Source organism: Dreissena polymorpha, chromosome 7 (genome assembly GCF_020536995.1).
Source record: "Dreissena polymorpha isolate Duluth1 chromosome 7, UMN_Dpol_1.0, whole genome shotgun sequence".
Lineage (NCBI taxonomy): Eukaryota > Metazoa > Mollusca > Bivalvia > Myida > Dreissenidae > Dreissena > Dreissena polymorpha.
The window spans coordinates 76,675,142-76,697,131 of NC_068361.1; the positions used below are offsets into that span (position 1 = coordinate 76,675,142).

Genomic DNA, 21,990 nt, shown 5'->3' on the forward strand with positions numbered 1-21,990 from the left:
TTCTAAAGATGTTGCAACAATGTTGTTTGTTTTTTGCCCTTGAAGTAAGGCATAAAGTTTCTGCACAGTCTGTTTGTCAGTCAGTCTGCTTGTTTTGGTTTTCGCTCTCTGACTCAACAAGTTGTCACCTGATCATTAACAAACTTTCTGACAATGTGTGATGGCATAAGAGAACTTGCAAGTTTAATAACCAGCGAAATCTCACGAGACACTTTGGAGTTATGTTGAATTTCTCAACGTTTGCCTCTGTTTGTACTAAAATTGTGTCAGTCAGTCAAAATACTTTGGTTTAGGCTCAATTATTCTTGTTTTCGTATTTCTATATTATAATAAATTTACATGACTGGCCCCCAGACACTCATTTATATGCCCAGTGGTATTAAGCGATGTCAAACATGTACAATGTACACATTTCTTGTGCTTAATTTTTTTTAAATGTTTTTCTTACGATCTTTTTAACTATGAATCACAACATATATATTCAGATAAGTTTGAACAGTGTATGTTGCAGTATTTCTATTATTAAGATTCAACATTGTTTAATAGAGCTGCAATAGTTTCGCAAAATATATTTGCATGTAAACAAATATAAACATAGTATTAAAAGTTGGTGTAAATTTTGTAACACTAGCACATTATGGCATGTTTGATATCTGTCAACATCTATTCAGGAAAGGGGAAACTATCTACAGTCAGATGAAGAAGATGGGCGTGTCCCTGGATTGGAGTAGGACCTGCTTCACAATGGACGAGGTGATGCATATTATATGAATATGAGACACACTCGCTATGGGCAAACGGCGTTTAAAGTGATATTATGGGCATTTTTCACTGTTGAATTGAGCTGAAAAGAATTAACAGGTCAAAAGAGTTAGTTAAAATGTAGTTACTAACCAATTATCTGCAACTCATCTTGCTTCCAGTTGTTTATAAAAATATATTTCATATTCAATATTTTACATGACTCACCCAGTCCTCTAAGCCGAAATGATCCATAAAACAAAAGTGTGTCTTTGTGTCGTATGGACGATTCTGCACTAAAACTAAATTTTGGTTCACATCGTTTATGCATGATCAGTTGTCAAACGAAAGTACGGTTGATATTCAAATGCATTATTTTTCTCTTTCTGGGATATTGCTTTAGTATGTTGATGCTGCATTAACACATAAATGTATATGAAGTGAAAACACCAAAAATAAACAATGGTTGCGATAGACACCTATAAACTGTAAGATGCCCATAATATCTTTTTAATGCATGTGTGTAAAGTTTCAACCCAGATTAGACTTTGCAGTCTGCACAGGCTTATCAAGGTCAACACTTTCCGCTTTTATGAATTTTTTTTGCTGAAAAGAGGTCTCTGAAATTAATGATTTTCATTTCACCTTTAACAAGCATCTAGATATAAAAGGCGTACAGTGATTGCCCTGTCCTTCTGTCCATTCTTCCATCCCTCGTTACAGTTTATGTTGATTATAAGCTCAACTATTTACCAAATAGGCGAAGCTGTACTACTCAACCTTTTGTTGTTTATGGCAACTGAACAATGCTTTGCTTAAGGTAAAACATTCAACATCTGCATAGCACTGTTTCTACTAAAGGTTCTCAAATAAAACTTGAAGCATGTTTTTGAGTCACTGATCAAGTTCTATAGCTCTTACCTTCAAATTAGTGAAATGTTGGTACATGTACTATAAAATTCTGGTAAATTTTTATGTGCAAACTCTTCTTAAGCAATCTTTCTCTCTATAAAACAGGGTCTTTATGAACACCCACTGATCAAGAACTGTGATCAGATATTTAGTAGCATTTTGCCTCCTTTTTGTAATGATAAAAGTCCAGTTTATTTTTGAGTGCAAGATGAAATTTGGGGACCATCATGCAGGGTCACTGATCAAGGCTTATAATCTGGGTTCAAAATTTAGCAGCATTATTTCCCTTTTAGTGATGCTAAAATTTAGGTAAACATTGCATGTGACAACTCAACATTTCTAAATCCAGAATAGATATTAAATTGAATACTATTGTATGTCTTAGTGGTTATCATTTTTGGTTACTGAAAAAGGATGACATCTCTGACATGCAATATAGCAAAATAATGCCCCATTTGTTGTTACCAAACTTAGCTTATGGGTTGTGGTTGCGAATCAAAACATGTAACTTAGTTTTTTTCTTTATATTGAACAATCTTTATTAAAGTTTGGATAGACACAGCATTGTGGGTCAGTAGAGTAAAGGTCACTGTTGCTTTAAAATAAATGCAATGCAGCCTTGCTATATCCAATCTTTCATCAAGATTGTTCAATATTATCAAAAATATACAGCGTCTCTTTTGGTTTTGACTATTTTATGAAATTTTATGTGTAGGTTGCTTGCAGGCTGCTTTAGCATAGGGTTGCATTTTGGGCTGTTCAGGTCTAGGTCACTGTTAACAAACATGGAAAAAAAATCAAATATCAAAACAAAATTCCTTCCAATGCCTTTAGTTTAAAATGGAGATATTTTGCTGTTATATTTTGTTTGAAGGTAACATACATGCGTTTGGGGAGCAGGGTCAAGGTCATTGTTAGCAACTTTAGAAAAAATGTTTTCACTAAATAACTTGTCTTTGCATTGAGGTATTTTTCTGAAATTTAGTGCAGCTACGTACATGCTGATTTATCTTGGGATATCTTTTAGGCTGGTCAGGTCAAGGTGAAGATCACTGTTACTAAACATAGAAGAACAGTTTTTGCTTATAAAAAAGAGTTTTCATGGAAGTTTTTTTTTAATTTGTGTGCAGACAGATTATTATTATAATATACATGTATAATAGATTTTCTTTATCAGAAAATGAAAGTGGAATTTCAATTTTACTATTATGTAAACAACATGTCCCAAGGCACTTTTGTAATTATATTTGTATGCCCCCGGATCGAATGATCAGGTGCATATTGTTTTGGGCCTGTCTGTCTGTCATTTTGTCACTTTGTTATTCTGTCCCAAAACTTAAACCTTGGTTAAAGTTTTGCGATAACTTTTGCAATAATGAAAATAGCAACTTGATATTTGGCATGCATGTGTATCTCATGGAGCTGCACATTTTGAGTGGTGAAAGGTCAAGGTCATCCTTCAAGGTCAAAGGTCAAATATATGGCTTCAAAGCGGCGCAATAGGGGGCATAGTGTTTCTGACAGACACATCTCTTGTTTTTTGTTTAAAAAAGAATATCTCAAGACTAAATCTAAGCTGTTTGATAAAAAATAAAATAAATTAAACGATTCTACTATTCCTCCAGCTGTGTTTATGAATTGTATTTTTCTTAAAGCTCTGAGTTTCAATTTATACTTAGATTTCAATTTGCTGATTATTTTATGTTATTTTCAATATTGTTTATTGCATTTTGCATGTGTTCATTAAGGTAAACACAAAACACCTAAATAATAGAAATCTGTACTATTTGTTTTTGCAGAACATGAGTCTGGCAGTGCGTGAGGCGTTTATCCGTCTTCATGAAGAGGGACTCATCTACCGCAGTGGGCGACTTGTGAACTGGTCCTGCCATCTCAGATCTGCCATCTCTGATATTGAGGTATGTGTTCTTATTGGTTTGATGACATTTTTATGTTTTTGTAATTGAGCCTCACTCTGTGAAAAGAACATAAAGCATAAGCATAAAATGTTGTCCCAGACGAGCCTGTGCAGTTTGCACTGGCTAATCAGGGATGACACTTTCTGCCTGAACTGGATTTTTGGCAGAAAGAGAGTTCCTTTAAACGAAAAATACAATAAAAAGCGGAAAGTGCTAAATGCAGTAAAAAACACGGATCTTGTATTCTCCTATGTTTACGATTGCTTCACTTATGCACTCTTTTCAACTTAAAACATGATAATCACAGCATGCTACAAGTACATCATGTTGGGTCTATTTATCACTTCTTTGGTAAGCTCTGGTTGAGCATTGAAAAGTGAAAATTGGTCTTATTCCATATTTTAAGACCCATTTTCGCATGTCACGGCTAAGTAAATACTGGATTATTTAATGTACACCTGCTTCTTTTAGGTAATCAATGAGCAGATAGAGGGACCAAAGGGCTTGAAAGTTCCTGGTTATGAACATCCTGTTGTGTTTGGAGAAATGACTCAGTTCGCCTATCCAGTGGTCAATTCAGGTATGGTGTTTGCATGGTTCGAACATAGAGAATTTATTTTGCTAGGCCTAAAAATCTTTACCTTTAGCCTTTGTGAGTGGTTAAGTTTTCTTGCTAAGCACATTAACCTATTTGTCTTCAACACTTAGTGGTGGTTCAATTTCTCATTTTGTTCTGTCTTATTATGGACTATTTACAAAAGTTAATGGATGGAAATCACAATCAACATCAAATAACATCATTGACATAAGCAAATTGAAGCTATTGTGTTGCTATATACCTGCAATTATGAAATACATGTATTTTGCAAATGCATGTTTGATGATGAGATAAATCTGACAATTTCTGACTTAAGTATATATAAAAATATATAAATTTAGGAATGTAAAATTTTAATTGAAGGTAAATTTTTGCCAATAGGCAATAGCAACATCAATGACATTTACATGTGCACTTACCCTAGACTGAGCTAGAGTTTGGAATAAAACAACGACTTATCTGGGGAACATACAAAGATGACCAATCTAAAATCCTTTCAAAATCACAGACATTGTTAACCAAAACTTTCTGAGTGAAACTCAATTTCTGCAGTAAATGGGCCATGATTGTGTATATGTAAGGATTAAATGTTGTTGTTGTTCTTTTAAAAAATGTGGGGATCTGAATTAAAAATATAGACAGGGTCAACATTTATAAGACTTTGAATAATATTCTCAACACGTGAAACATGTTCTGCCATATTTTGACTGAAAAAATATTCACAGCACATGAAACATGTCTTATTTACAGACGAGAAAATCACTGTATCAACCACACGTCTGGAGACGATGCTAGGTGACACGGGTGTGGCAGTCCACCCAGATGACCCTAGGTATTCACACCTGCATGGCGCCCTTCTGCAGCATCCTATAGATGGCAGGCATATACCTGTCATAACAGACGACAGTGAACAGCAGGACTTTGGTACAGGTATGATCATCATGCTGTGTTTGATTGTATATGTTTGACCCTATAAGTCTCTACCGGTTTCACCAGAGGGGACAATATACCCGTCATAACAGACGACAGTGAACAGCAGGACTTTGGTACAGGTATGATCATCATGCTGTGTTTGATTGTACATGTTTGACCCTCTAAGTCCCTACCGGTTTTACAAGAGGGGACCATAGATTTAGTTGCTGTCCGTTTGGACAGCCATCTTTCTGTCAAAATCTGGATCCTGCTGTTGCTTTAAAGGTGCTTAAGCTGGGCTATTGAAACTCATTATGTGTTTAGAGAGGCAGTATGGGGAATATGCTATTTAAAAATAATGTGCGACAAAAATCATTGGTGCTATGTTATAGGAATTATGGCAAACTGATACAAAAATCTGGATCCTACAACAACTCAAAATGTATATAAGCAAGATTGATGAAATTTGTATGTTGTAAGAGGAATATCAAGAAAATATAAATTTAATTTCAAATTTTTGCAGGACAAAAATTTTGCTTTCTATAGTAACATAAAAACTCAAAAAGTACTTTAGGTACATGTAGGTTGTTGACATGAGGTCTGCCGATAGAGGGCCAGATGGAGAATTTGCATATTATTTTAGTATTTTTCATCGCACAAAAACATTTTGGTTGGCATTGTTACAGAAATAAGTAAAAGCTTAAATCTGGATATTTTTACAATTTAAAGCACGGTTGATGAAACTCGTGGTGTGGATAGACGGACATATTGGGAATAAGCATTTTGTTTCAGTTCTTTTGTAAGACCAAAAGTGTACTTGCTATGGTTACAGAAATAACTGAAGAAAACAAAAATCTGGATCCTACCTTAATAAAAAAATTTGGGGTGGGTAAATTAAACTTATGCCTTTATGACGTAAACTTATGCCTTTATGACGATTATTAACTTCCCCCAAATACATTTACTCGGAAGGGACTGCTGTTTTTCTGTAACAAAGCTCTTGTTGATTTCAAAGAATCAGTTAAATTAAATGACAAACTGTTATTATGTCATGATTGGGAAATGAGTTTTATAGCATTTAAAATGTTTAATGGTTTCATCACTATTCATCTTTATGTTGTTGTTTTTCTCAAACATTGGGTTTGAAGTAAAAATATTGTATACTAAGTCCTAGATGATTTTTTAAAATTTAAAACACTCATATTTCCCAAAAATACACTATCCTGCAAAGTTTTAGTCAGGTGTTGATATGCCTTCTCTTACATAAATGTTGCCATCCTGGTCATTTTTTATACGAGCCAAGCTTTGGCAAAATGGGGCTTAATACATGCGCATAAAGTCTTGTCTCACTCAGATTAGCCAGTGCAGTCCATACAGGCTCATCAGGGACAACACTTTCGGCTTTTAAGTTAATTTTATGAAAGGAAGTCTCTTTTTCTAGCAAAAATCCAGTCTAAGCAGAAAGTTTCTTCCCTGACAAGCCTGTGTGGACTTCACAGGCTGCTCTCAGATGACAGTTTACACACATGCATTAAACCCCAATTAACCAGAGTGAGGTTTAAATACATTCAAGGTGCTGTCAAGATTACTCCAGCACATGACCATGTAGACTACCAGATTGGGAGGAGACACAACCTGTTGTCTGTAAATGTGATTGATGACCAAGGCTTGATGGAGAATGTTCCAGAACAATACAAGGGTTTGTAGTACAACTTCTTGATAAACATGTCCATTCAAATAAATTCGAAGATGATAGAATTTGAATGAAAAATGAATCCCCCCCCGCCCTCTATGACGCAAATGTATCTTTAATATTCTTAAATTTATGTAAATTTACTAAACTAAGAACTAAACAATTATTGATCAATATTTATTGGAAAAAATGAAGTAAAATTTCAAACTTTTTGCTGGTAAACAAAATAAAATGAAGAACATCTATCAAGGTTATGACTCATCCTAATGAGAAACCAAAGCAAATCATAATGACTGAAAATTGCTGATTTACCTAGCCTAGTGGCTGTTATAAGATGTTAAAGAAACAAAATTGTATAATGTATATAGATAACCTGTCATTATTTCATTAAATAAATGAAGATGTATTATCCTTCCCTTTTTTCTCTTATACTCGACCTTTGAGTCGATGTTTAAATCCAGTTTTTAACCAAGTTGAAAATCCTGGTTGATCAGATTCAGGTATATTTGGTTGGTGGGCGGGTTTGTCAATTCGGTGGTTACCAATCAATAACTTAAGTTTGCATGGACTAATTTTGATGAGACTTTGGGTATAGCAAACTTGCATGGGTACCAAGCTTGGATTGTATTTTAGGCTAGGAAGGTCATGGTCAAGGTCACGGTTACTGCAAATTGATAATGGCTTCAACTCAAGAACTTGAATTTTGATGGATTTATTATTTTGACATTTTGTATGTATGTAGCTTGGCATTGCATTCAGGGTCAGTCGGGTCAATGTCACTAACATAAAAAAATTTTTTTTTTAATTGAGTTTGATCGGAAGTATTTTGTGGAAATTTTGTTTGTAGTTATTTTTCATGCAGATCTAGCTCGGTATTCTATTTGGGCCTGTCTGGATCCTGCCAGAGTTTTGATCTGGGCCATGTTTGTTCGAAAAAAAAGGCCACCAAATCTTAGAAAAACCTTGTTTAAATGTTACCACTTTTAAAGGTACGGTACATAAAAAAAATCATTCCAAATTGATGAGACTTTGTCAGAATCTTTATATAGACATAATCTAGGCCGTGGTTAAATCCCCAAGTCTAGTGGTTGCACATTGAATTCACTCCTTCACGGTTACTTTATATTTTTTTTAAGTGTCCATTTTGCAGGTATGAAAAGGTTTCATGCAAGACAGAAGGTTGCAGATGCTTTGAAGGAGAAAGGATTGTATAAAGGGAAGCAACCCCACTCCATGGTCCTGCCTGTTTGTCAGTAAGATAGAGAAAACGGTGTGAAACTTAGGGGTTTCAACAGGGTGTGAAACATAGGGGTTTCAACAGGGTGTGAAACATAGGGGTTTCAACAGGGTGTGAAACATAGGGGTTTCAACAGAATGTGAAACATAGGGGTTTCATGGTTAATGCTAATTTATATAGCTGCAACCATGTAAAATCACTTAATACTTTTAATTGTTATTATGCAAATTTTGAGTTGCAGAAAGCATTATTAAGCATTGTATTTATGTAATAGTATTATTCGAATGAGAGTAAGCATATATTTCTTAAAATTTTGGTGTCTGCTTATTAATGCCATTTACCTTTTCTGATCTGTAGATAATGTGATGATAGCAAAGATGTAATATAAAGTATCTGAAATTACCTAATTATATTTTATTTATCTGAAGGTGATCTTTTATATGATATATTGTCAGTCTGTGAAAAGCTCCATTTTAATGTAATTTCACCCCTAATTTATTGCCAGTAATAAATAAACAAGAGTCTTGAACGAATTTACATGTAACAGACTTGCATGCAATTTGGCTCTTATTTTGTGAGGGCATAGACTTTGGTTCTTAACATTCAACATTTCTAAATTCTAGTAGACAGTAGCGGTTTTTAAAGTGTTTAAATATAGAAATATATGAAGCAATTTCCCATCACCAGTTGGGGGCTAATTATTGCTGAAATTACCATTGCAACTGGTTTTCCTTTCTTATTATTGCTACTCCTTTGAACTCTCCAGTAAAAACTTTGAGCCATCATGGCCCACTTTGCTAGTGTTTGTTGTAGAAACATGCAGTTGTAGAAACATGCTTTGCAAAATAAAATGAATCACACCGTGTTTGCCCTAAAGAGTAGTTTATTTGCTAGAATGATCTGTTCCTGTTTCAAACGCTGTAGTTTTATTTTCTAGAATGATGTGTTTCTGTTTCAAACGCTGTAATTTTATTTGCTAGAATGATCTGTTTCTGTTTCAGATGCTGTGATGACATTTTTGAAGTTTTATTTGATCTGTTCCTGCTTTAGACGCTGTAGTTTTATTTGCTAGAGTGATCTGTTCCTTTTTTAGACGCTGTAGTGACATTATTAAAGTTTTATTTTCTAAAATAATCGGATCCTGTTTCAGACGATGTGGTGACATTATTGAAGTTGTATTTACTAGTATGATCTGTTCCTGTTTCAGACGCTGTGGTGACATTATTGAACCAAGGATCAAAGACCAGTGGTATGTGAACTGTGCAGAGTTGGCTTCTAATGCATTACAGGTACACTTAACCCATTACCACTTAGATACGTATTTTGACGCATTTGAAGTCCCTAAGAAAGTTTAAGCAAATTAAAGACCTTTCTTACTAGATTCAAGTTTTAAAGGCTTCATTTCCAAACCTTAGATACTGATGAGCAGCAAGCAGCATAAAACCTGAACAGACTGCAAGTTACTCACAGGCTGCTCTGGTTTATTGCTGTGTGTACATAGCCATTTTCACTTTGCTTCTGAGCAGTGAAGGGCTAAATCTTAGTTGGCACTTACAAGTGGAATTGGTCATAATTTTATGTTGTTTTTTTATTCCAATTGTTGATCCCAAAAAGAACTAAAAATGGCACGGCAGAGGCCGACGCATATCCCCACGCCGCATTTTTGACCCAGAGGACACCCCATGGTTGGAATGGGGCCATGCATAGTTGATATTGACCATATTGTCATAAGAGATGTTCAGTATCAATTGGAAGTGAATCCGTGTAGAAATGAAGAAGTTAATGTAAAATGACATAAACAAATGAACAAAAATCTCTGATCCGGCCCCACCCCAACCCCCATATTTTTTTACTCAGCGGTCAGATCAAAATTCCAAATAGTGCACTGTCCCACATATGCTCATAGCTACCATGTGTGTAAGTTTCAAGGTTCTAGTGCTAATAGTGTAGGAGGAGATAGTTGCCAGGACGGACGGACAGACGGCGGAGATAACCTCAATATCCTCATAATTTCAAAAAGCATGGTGATAATTATTTTTTTTTTAGCTCACCTGATTGCTCAGGTGAGCTTTTCTGACCGGTCTTTGTCCGTCGTACATCCGTCCGTCTGTTAACATTTGCTCGTAAACACTCTAGAGGCCACATTTGTTGTCCCATCTTCATGAACTTTGGTCAGAAGCTTTGCCCCAATAAAATCTCGGCTGAGTTCGAAACTGGGTTGTGCCATGTCAAAAACTAGGTCACTAGGTCAAAAAAAAGAAAAACCTTGTAAACACTGTAGAAGTCACATTTTAGGTTCAATCTTCATGTTACTTTGTCAAAATGTTTGTCTAAATGATATCTTGATTGAGTTCAAAAGTGGTTCCACTCTGTTGAAAAACATGGCCGCCAGTGGGCGGGGCAGTTTTCCTTATTTGGCTATATAGAAACCTTGTAAACACTAGAAGTCACAATGTTTGCCCAATCATCATGAAAGGTGGTCAAAACATTGATTTAATTGATATCTCGGACGAGTTCGAAAATGGTCTAGATCGGTGAAAAAACATGGCCGCCAGTGGGCGGGGTATTTTTCTCTATATGTACAAAGTGGCAGTTTTCCCTATTTGGCTATAGAGAAAACCTTGTAAACACTCTAGAAGTCACAATTTTTGTCCCATCATCATGAAATTTGGTCAGAACATTTGTTTCTTTGATACGAGAGTTGAGTTTAAAAATGGTATCGGTCAAACCTTGTGATCGAACACTATTTAAGTCACATTTTTATGCCCCCCTTCGAAGAAGAGGGGGTATACTGTTTTGATTATGTTGGTTCGTATGTCTGTCCACCAGATGGTTTCCGAATGATAAGTCAAGAATGCTTAGGCCTAGGATCATGAATTTTTTTTTTTTTTTTTTTTTTATTCAATATAATACATACAATGTATACATGTATATGATTATACAACATAGTGATTGTACAAAGCAATAAAGTTCAGACATGTTATACAAGTATGCTAATATATCTTTTTTTTCAAAGAGTAAAGAAAAGAATAACAGAATAATAGTTATGAAAAATGATGAGTTGTATAAAGTCGGAAGAAAGCATACTGGATTTGTGTGTTTTGTTGTTGATTCACAATGATCTTATAAGATTGAAAAAAAATATACAAAAATAATTTAGAAAGATAAACTAACATTAGAGTGAAATGTATATAAGTGGACAAACATTATGAGAATTTAATCTGATTCCATTTTTGTTCAAAGATTTGTAATGTGTTATTACTGAGGGCTATTTCTTTCTCAATCTGGATTTTTTGTTTAAGACTATGGATAAAACAATTAAAATTTGGTACTTGTTTTTTGTACTTCATGTTATAGATAAAATATTTCATCATTATACGAATAAAATACACAATATTATTACAGTCTATTGATTTCAATGAGTAAATTCCGAAGCTTACATTTAAGAAAGATAGTTTAACGTTTAGTTGATGTTGTTCAAGAAAAGATACTAGTTGATTCCAAATAGGCTGGATGTGTTTGCACTCCCCAAAAAGATGTTCTATAGTTTCGATGTTTTCACTGCAGAAGTCACACAGATTTGAGTTAGATAATTTGCATTTAAAGAGATATTTATTTGTAGCTATAATTCTATGTATGTATTTATATTGAAAATTTCTCAGTGTGCTTTCAATAGTTGCTTTATATGGCATGGTAAATATGTGTTTCCAATTAAGTTCATGTTCTTCGAAAAGAATTTGCCATTTATTTTGGGTTTTGGAGTTTTCTGTAGGGTTTCTAATTTGTAATGTGTAAAATATTTTGTTCGTTTTGTTTTTTCTTCCAAGTATGTTTTCTACAAATGTTGTTTGAGTACATGGTGTATTATTTGTATTGATTTCAGATTTAATATGTATGGGTATGCTTTTGATTAGTGTGTAGTACTTCAGAAAATTATTTGAAGGTATTCCGTATATGTAGCATATATCATCAAAAGAGTAGAAATCCTTAATTCTGTAGTCATATAATTGGTCGACATATTTAATGCTTCGTTCAAACCAATCTTTATAGAAAAACGTCTTATTGTTTGAAGTTATGTCTTTATTGTTCCATAAAATAGTTTTGCTGCTGGTTTGGGTTTCTAGGTTATGAGTGACATCACTCCATGCTGAAAAACATCAGACAGAAATATGTTTTTGTTTGCAATTTCATGTAGGATAGTATTGTTGATGTTACATTCAAAGAGTAAAGAGTCACCATGTTTTTTTTAGGATTTTCTGGTAGAATAATTTCCATTTACTTGTATTGGTATTATCTAGGTATCTTTTAACCCAGCTGCATTTGATTGCATTCAAGAATGAGTCAATGTTCGTTAATTGGCTACCTCCATTTTCTACAGATTGAATTAACTGAGTTCGTTTTATTTTATCAGGTTTACCGTCCCACATGAAATTAAATATTGCTGATTTTATATCGTTAATAACATCATTTGGTGGATTTGGGAGGACTGTTAATACATAAATTAATTTAGGGAGTGCAAACGTTTTCAATACTGTGTTTTTTCCGATTAGTGTAAGTTTACGGTGATGCCATGATTTTAAGCAGTTTTTAAAATTCTGTAATTTAGGTAGTATGTTTTTAAGAACTGTATCCTTTTCATTATTTGTGAAAGTAATTCCTAACGTTGTGGCTTCATCGGATGTCCAATGAAATTTCATTTCTTTTTTATATTGGACATTACTTTGTTTTAATTTACCTACTCGTAGCACAGTACATTTACTTTTGTTTAGTTTAAGACCCGATGTCATTCCGTAAAGGGTTAGCGATTCTATTAGGTTATGGAAAGAATCGTAATTGTTGTTTAAAAAATAAGTTGCATCGTCAGCAAATAGGGACTGTTTGATTTCTTCGTCAGGTTCTAGTGATATGCCTTTTATGTGTTTATTTGATTGGATTTGATGTGATAGATACTTGATGCAAATAATAAATAGCGATGATGAGAGTGGACATCCACTCGAGTTGTCGAACCCCTCGTTTGATGTTAAAACTGTTTGAAAAGAAGCCATTGTTAATGATTAAACTGTTAATATCGGTATAGAATAGTTTGACCCATTGAATGAGACTTTCACCAAAATTCATATTTTCTAAGCAAGAGAACATGAATGAATGATCAAGCGAATCGAATGCCTTTTCAAAGTCTGCAAAGAATATTGGATCATGAAACTTCATAGGTACATTGATCATGACTCGCAGATGACCCCTATTGATTTTGAGATCACTAAGTCAAAGGTCAAGATCACGGTGACCCGAAATAGTAATATGGTTTCTGGATGATAACTCAAGAACGCTTATGCCTAGGATCATGAAACTTCATAGGTACATTGATCATGACTCACAGATGACCCCTATTGATTTTCAATTCACTACATCAAAGGTCAAGGTAACGGTGACCCGAAACAGTAAAATGGTTTCCGGATGAAAGCTCAAGAACGCTTATGCTTAAGATCATGAAAGTTCATAGGTTCATTGATCATGACTTGCAGATGACCCCTATTGATTTTCAGGTCACTAGGTCAAAGGTCAAGGTGACCTGAAATAGTAAAATGGTTTCCGGATGATAACTCAAGAACACTTATGCTTAGGATCATGAAACTTCATAGGTACATTGATCACAGATCTCCAGATAAGGTTTTGTGAAATTCTTAACGTTACTACCAGGTTTTCTAAAAGAATTCTTAACTCTGAAATTTTATTCTTAACGTTACTACTAAGTTTTGGAAAATAATTCTTTACTTATCGAAATGACCTAAAAATAAATAATAATGGTTATTTTTAATGCAAAAAATAAAAATAAACATACTAGCAACTTTATGTATACGAGTTCAACAGTGTCTATTCAGTATTATACAATTTTATTTTTCAAATACCTTCATATGCCCAAACTGTGCTTCGATTGCATGCCTTCGATGAATTTTCACATAGTTCACAATTAAAACGGGTCTCCCCTTCAATATTTTCAACGATTAGCCACGGGAATTCTCCCTTCCACTCGTTCAATGTTTTTTTGTTCAAGATAGGACCCGTCGTGTCGCTTTTATTTTTAGCTTTTCCGACTGTGTCGGCGACTGAACATACAGCATCGTATACGATTTTTCTATAATGTCTTTCTTAACATTCAACGTCGGCTCACTTTGCGTACAATATGTTAAAAGCGTGTTTTTGCACACTTTGCAGTTTTTTAGGACGCTCTCTGGGCGCCGCCATTGTTTTTTGACGGATAGACTGTACACGCCGCTTTTATGGGAAAAAAGCGCTTTGTTAAACAATCCAGATAACCATTCTATATAAGCAACGAAAAGATCTTTAATACGCGAAAAGAACTCAATAAAATTCGATACGAACTGATGTAAAAATAATATTCGTAACTTGATTTTGTAATTCTTAATGGTACGACAAGATTTTAAAATAAATACGTAACGGACTTGAAAATAATTTGTCATTACAAAAATACGACCCTCATCTGGAGCTCTGGATCATGACTGGCAGATGACCCCTATTGATTTTCAGGTCACTAGGTCAAATTTCAAGGTCACAGTGACTCGAAATAGTAAAATGGTTTCCGGATGATAACTCAAGAATGCTTACGCCTAGGATCATGAAACTTCATAGGTACATTGATCATGACTAGCAGATGACCCCTATTAATTTTCAGGTCACTAGGTCAAAGTCACAGTGACTCGAAACAGTAAAATGTTTTCCTGATGATAACTCAAGAATAATTAGGCGTAGGATCATGAAACTTCATAGGTACATTGATCATGACTGGCAGATTACCCCTATTGATTTTCAGGTCACTAGGTCAAAGGTCAAGGTCGCAGTGATTAAAAACATATTCACACAATGGCTGCCACTACAACTGTGAACCCATATTGGGGGCATGCATGTTTTATTATATAAAAGCTTGTGAACACTCTAGAAGTCACATTTTTGCCCAATCATCATGAAATTTGGTGAAAAGATTGGTTTTATATATATCACATAATTAATGCCATAATTATTGCCCTTAGATTGTCCAAATTTTTATTATATTATACAAAATCCTTGTAAACACTCTAGAGGTCACAATTTTGTTTCAGATTTTATCAATCTTGGTCATAATTTATTTTTTTTTAAGCAAAGTTTGATGTTTGGTAAGGGGGGTCAACTCAAAATATAGGCCACATGATCAAATCTTACTAAAACAAAATCACTCCATATGCCAGAGTTTTGGTTAAATAATGATAAAACTTGACCAGGATGTTTGTCTGGACAATATCTAGGTCAAGTTTGATGTTTGGTAAAGATTGAATGAACTGACTCCTCTCAGGTGAGCGAACTAGGGCCATCTTGGCCCTCTTGTTATAACTTTAGTCCAAAAGTTGGTCTTTCTCAGTTCATGATTGTTACAATGTTTTCCTATAATGTGTTAATGTATTTCCGCTAGGCAGTTGAAAGTGGAGAGTTGACCATCTATCCAGATTTTCATCGCAAAGTTTGGCGAGAATATATGTCCAATGAAAAGGCAAAGTAAGTCTGTTTTTGTAAAAATGTTGATTGTAGATATTTATTTAAATAAAAGCACACATAATACCAGTAAATATAAGACAACATGTTCAATGCATGATGAAGTAATTATATGAGTTGCATTCTGAGAAAACTGGGCATTATGCATGTGGGTAAAGTGTCGTCACAGATAAGCCTGTGCAGTCCTCACCTGTCATGCTAATCAGGGACGACACTTTCCGCCTTAATTGGATTTTTGTTAAGAAGAGACTTCATTCAAAGGAAAAATGTCATAAATGGGAAAGTGTCGTCCCTGATTAGCTTGTGCGGACTGCACAGGCTAATCTGGGACGACACTTGACCCACATGCATTAAGTCCAGTTTTCTCAGAACACGACACATATTAACTCCACTGACTTAAGGGCAGAGAGCTTGCAACATCTTTTTTATCTTGCATATGCGCATGCATACGTAAACAATTCATTGAAAGGTCATGTTCTCTGAGTCTTAACATTGTAAGCACACATTTTATCAATCTTAAAGAAATTTTCGCTGGGATGTCACCCTAAAGTAACAATGTTGCTCAAATACTTTATGTTTTGCACCCATAATCACCAGAGCTGTAAATGGACAAATAACTAAACAATAACTCGTACAATTTTAATATAAATCCATGAAAGGTTTCATAAGGGGTTGTCCACAAATGTGGCTCAAATTGTGCGGCTCTGCTGAATAGCATGACTGCTTTTCATTAAAAATGCTATATTGCGTATATTAAACTGATTGATAATTCTTTTATAAAATACATAACTTGTATTTTTTAAATTATTGTGCAGAAATGCAACGTGGGTACACATGTTTATAAATTGGTTTGGCTGCATTGGGAGTTTGAACCACATGGATAATGGGGCCATTTTTCCTTTCAAAATCTTTGATAATTTTCCGCTTATTGCGTATTAAAATTAGTTTTAAGCATTGTTTTTGGGTTTTTCCTCAACCAACAATATTCAAAAAGTTTCCCTAGATTTAACAACAAGCGTTACCCTTTATGCAACTTTATTTAAACACTTAAAAAATTTGACAGTCTTCCTGTCAAATCAAAACCTATCAATAAAATAAAAAATGGTTAATTGATAGATCTCTGATAGCAACCACTGCCAAGTATTTTTTCACTGTTATGAACGACATTGTTCACTGAACAATATATTTCACATCTAAACGCTATGAAACTATGATGTATACACATTTCTACAGATCATGAAATTCCCCACTATTTTAAATCACCATTAACCCTTTACCACTTAGAGTCGTATTTTGACGCACATGTAGTCCAATAGAAAGTTAACTTTAATTTAATACCTTTCTTACTGAATTTACTGATGAGCAGCAAACAGCATAAAACCTGGACAGATTGCGAGGCTGTTCTGGTTATATGCTGGTTTGCAAAGCCATTTTCACTTTGCTTCTGATGGGGGTTAGATGTTAAATCAGTGTTTTGCCGTGCATGTTCATGTTTTACAGGGATTGGTGCATCTCCAGGCAGATATGGTGGGGTCACCGTATACCAGCGTTCAGAGTGGATTTCAAGAAAAATACAGTAAGAATTAACTTTTTTTGCATTGAAAGATGTTGCAGACTTAAACATTTTGGTGCTTTTTGAAACAGTTATTGATGATTAATGCTATTAATTTTCACTATCCCTTTGTGCATTGGACCTCAGTTTAACATTTGACTGGCATCATGCAAAAATGTGGTCTCCTGCAATATGCAGCCAGCGTAGTTCCAAACATGCTTGCATATTTGCATAGACTTGTCAATAGATTTGTTGTCTGCTAATAAAACCCTAAAACTTTGAATACCTAAATAGTGGACAGCTTATCACTAGACTGTCTTACTGTGCAGGCTCGCCTGGAGCTAGGCTGGCCTCATTTGGCAAAAGGCCCATTTTTGTATGACGCAGCTAATTTCATGTACCAGAGAATAAAAAATGTTATGTGAAGCGGTTGATTGAACATGCAACTTCATGATTGTTAAGGTAATATTAAACCACTCAACTAGAGATCTCTTTCTCCAAAGCTGTTGAATAAACAGTTTTTTGTATTTCAGAATGAAGGCGAGGAAATATGGGTGAGTGCCCACACTGAAGAAGAAGCCTGTATGAAAGTAGAAAGCAAACTGGGAATAACAAGAAACAATTTCTCTCTCCATCAAGGTAATATAAATCTCAGCTGTCATTATTTTCTGCCATGGGAATAATGTCTCCATTTTTGCTGTTGTTTGACATTTGAATGTTTAAAAAGCCATTTTGCAAAAAAAGAATAGATTTTTGTAGGCAAGTGGACCCTTTCTTTCATAAAGATTCTGCATTTTGTTTTAGGGATGACTTTTGGGGTGATATCTGAATTTGAGAGCTTAAACTGTAATGAACATGACAATTCAAGGTTGAAAGAGTGCTTTATGTTATTAACTGGGCAATCTACTTCTTTTCATCAATGAAATGTATTTGTTTTTGTGTTTAAAATGTCAATCGAAACTCTACATACACAAACGTCTGTGAGACATGTTTTAAGTTTATTAATGATTTTAAAAATGTCATTTTTATCCAATCACATAACTTAATGTGCATTTATTGTTGTCATGCATTCTTATGGGGACTGCATACTATTCACATTTGTTAATAATTTAAAAATTGAGCCATACTCTGTGAAAAAGGGGTTAAATGCATGTGTGAAAAGTGTCATCCCAGATTAGCCTGAACAGTCCGCACAGGCTTATCAGGAACAATGCACAGGCTAATCAGAGACAGCACTTCCCACTTTTATGATATTTTTCGTTTAAAGAAAGTCTCTTCTTAGCAAAAATCTAGTTAAGGCGGAAAAAAAGTGTCGTCCCTGATAAGCCTGTGCACACTGCACAGGCTGATCTGGAATGACACTTTAGTTACATGCATTGAACCGCTTTTTCACAGAGTGTGGCCAAATTACATTAAGTGTCCATTTTATCAACAGATGAAGATGTGCTGGACACGTGGTTCTCATCAGCACTTGTTCCATTCTCAGCTCTGGGATGGCCAAAGCAGGTAAGTGTCATCATTTAATCAACTGTTAAAATCATTTCTTTACTCTGTTTTTATACCCCCATTACCATTGGTAATGGGAGCTATAAAGAAGTCACTTTGTCGGTCGGTCGGTCATTCGGTTGGTCGATCTGTCTGTCCCGAAAATTTCATCTGATCTTCACCAAACTTGGTCAGAAGTTGTATCTAGATGATGTCTAGGTCAAGTTTGAATATGGGTCATTCCGGGTCAAAAATTAGGTAACGGGGTCACTTAGTGTGTTTTAAACCGAAAGTTCTTTCGGACCATAACTATGTCATTTATCGATTTTAAGATAACTTTGTTCATCATCATGGGACGGTGTGTCATGCCAAAGAAGGATGTCAATATCTCCAATGTCAAGGTCACACTTGAAGTTCAAAGGTCAAAATGCCCATAAATAAGCTTGTCTAGGCCATAACTTTGTCATTTATAGTGAGACTTTAAAATCATTTGGCATATTTGTTCACCATAATTAGACAGTGTGTCATGCGAAAGAATTACGTTGATATCTGCAACATCAAGGTCACACTTTGAGTTCAAAGGTCAAAAATGGCCATAAATGATCTTGTCCAGGCCATAACTATGTCGACCATTGCGAGATTTTAAAATTAAAGGGTACATTTGTTCACAATCATTGGACGGTGTGTCATGCAAAAGAATTACGTCAATATCTCAAAGGTCAAGGTCACACTTGGAGTTCAAAAGTCAAAAATGGCCATAAATGAGCTTGTCTGGGCCATAACTATGTCATTCATTGTAAGATTTTGAAATAACAGAACATTAATTTTGTTCACAGTCATTGGACGTCATGTTATGCGAAAGAATTCAAGAGTTCAAAGGTCAAAATGGCCATAAATGATAATGGCATAATAATTCTTAAAAATCGCCTTAAATTAGCTTCTCTTGTTTTGTGAAGACAGCATGCAAAATATTCTGTGTCAATGCACCATGTGGGGGTATACTTTGTCTATGACAAAGCTCTAGTTCAGCATTTTTTTTATTTAATGTTTACTGACAAGTAAGAGTCTGTGTTTAAATAGTTGTTGTTTTTTTTTTTGTTCGAATTAGGGTCCGGTAGGGGGACCCATTCCCGATCGGGAAAAAGTTCCCAATCAAAGGTGTCCAAACAAATAAATTAATAAGTATCAACATTTAATTAATCTCAAATCCAGCTCTTAAAGTTAAACTTAAGTTATTTTGTAATCACTTGTATTCTCAATTTTAGAGTATTTGTTAGCAAAAATTCAACAACACTAATTTCCCAATTTAAGTCAAAACGACGCAATTTTTCCCAGTCCATAGTGACCCGGCCCCATTCCCAATTGGTTAACAAAACACTATTGAATATGAATTGTTTTTTTTTCTGCATTGTTGTTTGAAATTTTTGCTTATTTAAGCACAACATTCTATTGATGGTCACCATTGTATCAAAATCATTGTGTGTTGTCTACATTTACCTGGTTTACACTCTATAGGTCACTTTTCCTGATATCAATCTTCTTGAAACTTGTTCAGTGCCTTGTTGCTCAAAGCTTCAACGGCATGTTAAGATAATAGCTGTTAATTTTTGCATCAGGTTATATACGGTATGTGAATTTATGGTAACCCTTAAATGCATGTGTTAGTCTTAAAAAATTGTTAGCTTGAATAATTTGCATATGTTTGATATTGACATATTAGCTTTAAAAATATCTTTTTAGGGGTCTTTAGTAAACAGACATTTACCTTTAATGGCTTTTAAAGTTTTCAGCAACATTTCTGAGACCATTTTCAATATTTATATATTGCTTAATTTCAGATTGAAACTGGGTCATATGTTGTCAAAAACTAATTCACTTATTAGCTTGGCTGTTTTCGGAGAAAACTTGAGGTATTTTCATAGCCAGCTCATCGTCCGGTGTGCGGCGTCTGCCGTGCTAAAACCTTAACATAGGGTCTAAAATCAAAGTCCTTCCACCTACAACTTTGAGACTTCCTTTTTAGATGCAGCTTGATGAGTTCTACACGCCACAACCATTTTTGGGTCACTAGGTCAAAGGTCAAGGTCACTGTGACCTCTAAAAATAAAAAATAATCTTACAAGCTTTCATTTATTCAAAACTGCACCGTCAGCCGAGCGTTGGCACCCATTATGCAGTGCTCTTGCTAAAGCTACTAAGTAAGTTTACGGTGGATAATACCAGACACCATATTCCAGAGGTGATTCTTGATTTAAAAGCCAGTCAGTTTCCACTGATCCACTGGTTAAGTTTCAAACCAAAACAATGATAGATCTATTCTTTGATCTATTTTGCAAAGTAAATATATTTCCAAATAAATCAGATCCCTGAGATTTTAAATGAGACGTGCTCTGAGAAAAGGGGGTTTAATGCATGTGCATAAAGTGTCATCCTAGATTAGCCTGTGCAGTCCACACAGGCTTATCAGGGAAGACACTGTCAGCTTTTATTTATTTTTTATTATTATTTCTGTTTAAGGAAGACTCTTCTTGACGAAAATCCATTTTAGGCGGAAAGTGTTGTCCCTGATTTGCTCATGCGGATCCCACAGACCAATCTGCGACGACACTTTACGCGCATGCATTTAACAACCTTTTCACAGTTTGAGGCTAAAATCAAAGACATTTCAATCAACACCAGCAGATGTTAATGTTTTACCATTCATCAATTTAACCTGCGCTGTGGGACAGCGAGACGTTCATTGTCCGCGCATGCCAATCAATGATTACACTTTCCCATTTTTATTGACTTTTGCATTTCAAGGAGTGTCTTATGAACAAAAATTCAATCTGGTCGGAAAGTGTTGTCCCTGATTCGCCTGTGTGGACTTCCTAGGCTTACATAGAGCGATACTTAGTGCACATGCACAAGCCCCATTTTCCCATAGCGCCGTTTATTTCTAGATTATATTTACAGAGTTCAGACTAAATAACATTTGTTATTTTGTGTTATTTTCCAGACTGTAGACTTACAACGTTTTTACCCCAACAGCCTCCTAGAGACTGGTAATGATATTCTGTTTTTCTGGGTGGCCAGGATGGTCATGCTAGGACTCAAGATGACTGGCTGTCTGCCGTTTTCAAAGGTAAATGTAAATGGGCCTCGTTCTGGGAGAATGGGGCTTAATGCATGTGTGTAAAGTGTCATCCCAGATTAGTCTGGGGAGTCAGCACAGACTAATCCGGGACCACACTTTCCACTTAAACTTGATTTTCGCTAAGAAGTTACTTCTTTTATTAAAAAAAATACAAAAAAAGAGGTGATCGCGGCTCTCTAATTCAATTAGTTTTCATCCGATCTTCACCACACTTGGTCAGAAGTTATATCTAGCTGATGTGTAGGTCAAGTTCGCACATGGAT

At 35.0% G+C, this 21,990-nt stretch overlaps 1 protein-coding gene across 2 annotated transcripts in view; it reads left to right on the forward strand.

Annotated features, from left to right (window-relative positions):
- Nucleotides 1–21,990, forward strand: part of LOC127837075 (valine--tRNA ligase-like) — a 49,013-nt gene that overhangs the window by 14,144 nt on the left and 12,879 nt on the right. For both annotated transcript variants that reach the window (XM_052363890.1, XM_052363891.1), the window contains 12 exons: nt 672–753; nt 3,453–3,572; nt 4,044–4,152; nt 4,921–5,100; nt 6,656–6,781; nt 7,926–8,028; nt 9,220–9,301; nt 15,475–15,557; nt 17,055–17,130; nt 17,640–17,745; nt 18,542–18,612; nt 21,590–21,715. In XM_052363890.1, the coding sequence (XP_052219850.1) occupies nt 672–753; nt 3,453–3,572; nt 4,044–4,152; nt 4,921–5,100; nt 6,656–6,781; nt 7,926–8,028; nt 9,220–9,301; nt 15,475–15,557; nt 17,055–17,130; nt 17,640–17,745; nt 18,542–18,612; nt 21,590–21,715 (1,264 nt within the window). The remainder of the gene's footprint in view (nt 1–671; nt 754–3,452; nt 3,573–4,043; nt 4,153–4,920; nt 5,101–6,655; nt 6,782–7,925; nt 8,029–9,219; nt 9,302–15,474; nt 15,558–17,054; nt 17,131–17,639; nt 17,746–18,541; nt 18,613–21,589; nt 21,716–21,990) is intronic.